This window comes from Alosa sapidissima, chromosome 2 (genome assembly GCF_018492685.1).
Source record: "Alosa sapidissima isolate fAloSap1 chromosome 2, fAloSap1.pri, whole genome shotgun sequence".
NCBI classification, from domain to species: Eukaryota; Metazoa; Chordata; class Actinopteri; order Clupeiformes; family Clupeidae; genus Alosa; species Alosa sapidissima.
The window spans coordinates 26,203,925-26,206,424 of NC_055958.1; the positions used below are offsets into that span (position 1 = coordinate 26,203,925).

General features: G+C 47.8%; 1 protein-coding gene across 3 annotated transcripts in view; it reads right to left on the reverse strand.

Annotated features, from left to right (window-relative positions):
• Positions 1-2,500, reverse strand: part of grb14 (growth factor receptor-bound protein 14) — a 48,261-nt gene that overhangs the window by 21,319 nt on the left and 24,442 nt on the right. Inside the window, exon 1 of one of the 3 annotated variants that reach the window (XM_042083293.1) lies at positions 2,365-2,500. This exon is cut by the window's right edge and continues 118 nt beyond it. The exons of the other annotated variants lie outside the window; for them this stretch is intronic. Within the exon in view, the coding sequence (XP_041939227.1) occupies positions 2,365-2,427 (63 nt within the window). The 5' untranslated portion in view covers positions 2,428-2,500. The remainder of the gene's footprint in view (positions 1-2,364) is intronic. 3 annotated transcript variants of the gene reach the window in all.

Genomic DNA, 2,500 nt, shown 5'->3' on the forward strand with positions numbered 1-2,500 from the left:
AGAGAGAGAGAGAGAGAGGGTGGGGGAAAAAGCACATATACTGGCCCGATAAATGAGTGCATTGGGCCGGTAGTTTGTTACATTAGCGAGCACAATGGCCCACATTCATCAGGTGGGCCGGCTCCATGTGCTAGCTTTTTATTTCAGCTGCCCCCAGCTCCCACTCAGGCTGCCTCCCGCCTCCCGCCCAGCTTGTTAAGACCACTCTGTACAGTTACATACATTAGGCTCCACACTGTCAAATGCCAGATCATAAAGACACCAATTTTGGGTGTGTTTTTTTTTCAGCAAGGAATGTTGATGAGAGGTTTGTGTGTGTGTGTGTGTGTGTGTTGAGGGGGGGGGGGGGGGGGGCATTAGAAAGTTACAGTGTTGGCAAATCCTGCTGAGCACATATAAATGATTTTGTTGTTAGGGCTCAACACTAGCATCCAGATGTGATTGCTGTCGTTTTGACAGGGGGGGGAGTAAAAAAAGAGCTTTTTAAATGCAGCTGAGAGGTCTCCGGGAGCGAGTGGGACCATTAGCCATGAACTATTCACCAGGGGTGACTGTGACCTACAGTCTCTCCCTTCATGGCGGCCGGGAGAGGAGGAAGTCATGATCAACATTAGCAAATATTTAAACTCCCTTTCAGGATCTACCCTGTACAAGGAGGAAATGCAGGGAAATGAAAGCCTTAAAGACCTGACCTACATACAGTGCAGTTTGTGTGTGTGTGTGTGTGTGTGTGTGTGTGTGTGTGTGTGTGTGTGTGTGTACAAGGTTGTGCATATGTGTATTTATGTGTGCAGGAATGCATTTGTGAGACTGTGTCTGTATAATGCGTGTGTGTGTGTGTGTGTGTGTGTGTGTGTGTGTATTTGAGTTGGGGTTATGTGTCCCTGTGCGCATAAATACACCTTGACACACTCGGCCCATGTTCCCATGCACACACTGTGGCTACTATACTGCTGCTGGCTGCTCTTAAAGACTTTATCTCAAGGACGTGGCAGGGACCGGCTTTGCAATTAGTCTGCGCTGGTTTCACCTTGAACTCTACTCCCGCAGCTGCGGCTGTATCTGCAAGTGCCACAGTCAACGGCCTCGGCCTTCTCTCTCTCACTCTGTGTGTGTGTGTGTGTGTGTGTGTGTGTGTGTGTGTGTGTGCGTGTGTGTGTGTGTGTGTGTGTGTGTGTGTGTGTGTGCGTGTGTGTGTGTGTGTCTGTGTGTGTGTGTGTGTGTGTGTGTGTGTGTGACCGGCCCAGATCCGCCACCACACCCCACCGTGTCCTCCCTCCTCCAGGCCCTGGTGCTCTAGCAACCCAGCAGCCCAGCAACCCTGAGCCACAAAACCCACTGAGTCCAGGCTCCTGCTCCCCTACTGCTGAGCCATACAGGCCTCCTTCCAGAGCAAGAACTTCACTCCTCCAACCAACACGACAGCTCTCTCTGGCTGCACAAGTGACCCCCCCCCCCCTTCCATTCGATATGAGTTTTGAGTCTTGTTGGGAAAGCGTACAGACACATGCACGCATGCACACACACACACACGCACGCACACGCACACACACACAAATTTTGTGACAATCTCCTGAGTAATGATAACTTTTCTGTCAACTGTGAGATTACAATGGCGAAAGTGTCTCTGGCAAAGTGTTGCACATGACCTTTGCCAGACCCCAAATCACATGTCATTTCTACCATGTTTCACTGGCTGAAGAGCCCAATGAGCCTGTTATTTTTTTTCTATAAGCTGTCAGAGAGTTGGTAACTCTCCACCGTCACTGTCTGTTTTAATAATGTGTCTTTTGGCTGAGGCTGTGCAGAGGAGTTCTCAAACCTGCTGACACTGGATAAGAAGACACTGATGTACTGTCAATTCTCCAGTCTTGCAGTCTTGCAGGCATGCTGGAAAAAATGCAAATGTTCTACAAGAAGAAAAACTACTTTCACACATTTTAGTATTAGGCTCATTCAAGTACTACAGCCCAGTCCCCCACTCAACAGTGACTGTGATCTGTTGCCGTCATATCGGAAAACAAATGTACAAAGTTCAATAAACCTCCACAGCAAGCAGGGAATGTGCCTGGCAGTCCTTATAAAATTGTGCTCTGTGCACAACTGTGCCCACGGGAGAGCATTTTCTGTTGCTTTTAATCACTAAAAAATTCTTCCCAATTAATTTACTCAACAGCTTAAGATGTAGCACAGCACGGATCACGGCATGTCAACTCAGGAGCCTTTTTTTTCCATGATGAAATTCAGTCCCGAGTCTTAATTGCCAGCAAGCAATTACGCCACAAACTATACAACATTGACAAGCAAACAGAACCCAACAAAAAAATTGAGATGGAGAAACAATAACAAAAATGGCTTTCCTACCCGCCTTTGAAGACAGAGTGGGGTAATGGTTGGCAGAGTGACTCTTCTTGCATTAAAGTTCATGCTCTTGGTTCTTCCATAAACCTAACCCTCAGCAACAATAGCCACTCTTGGCAAGAAAGGCACTTGCTTCCTA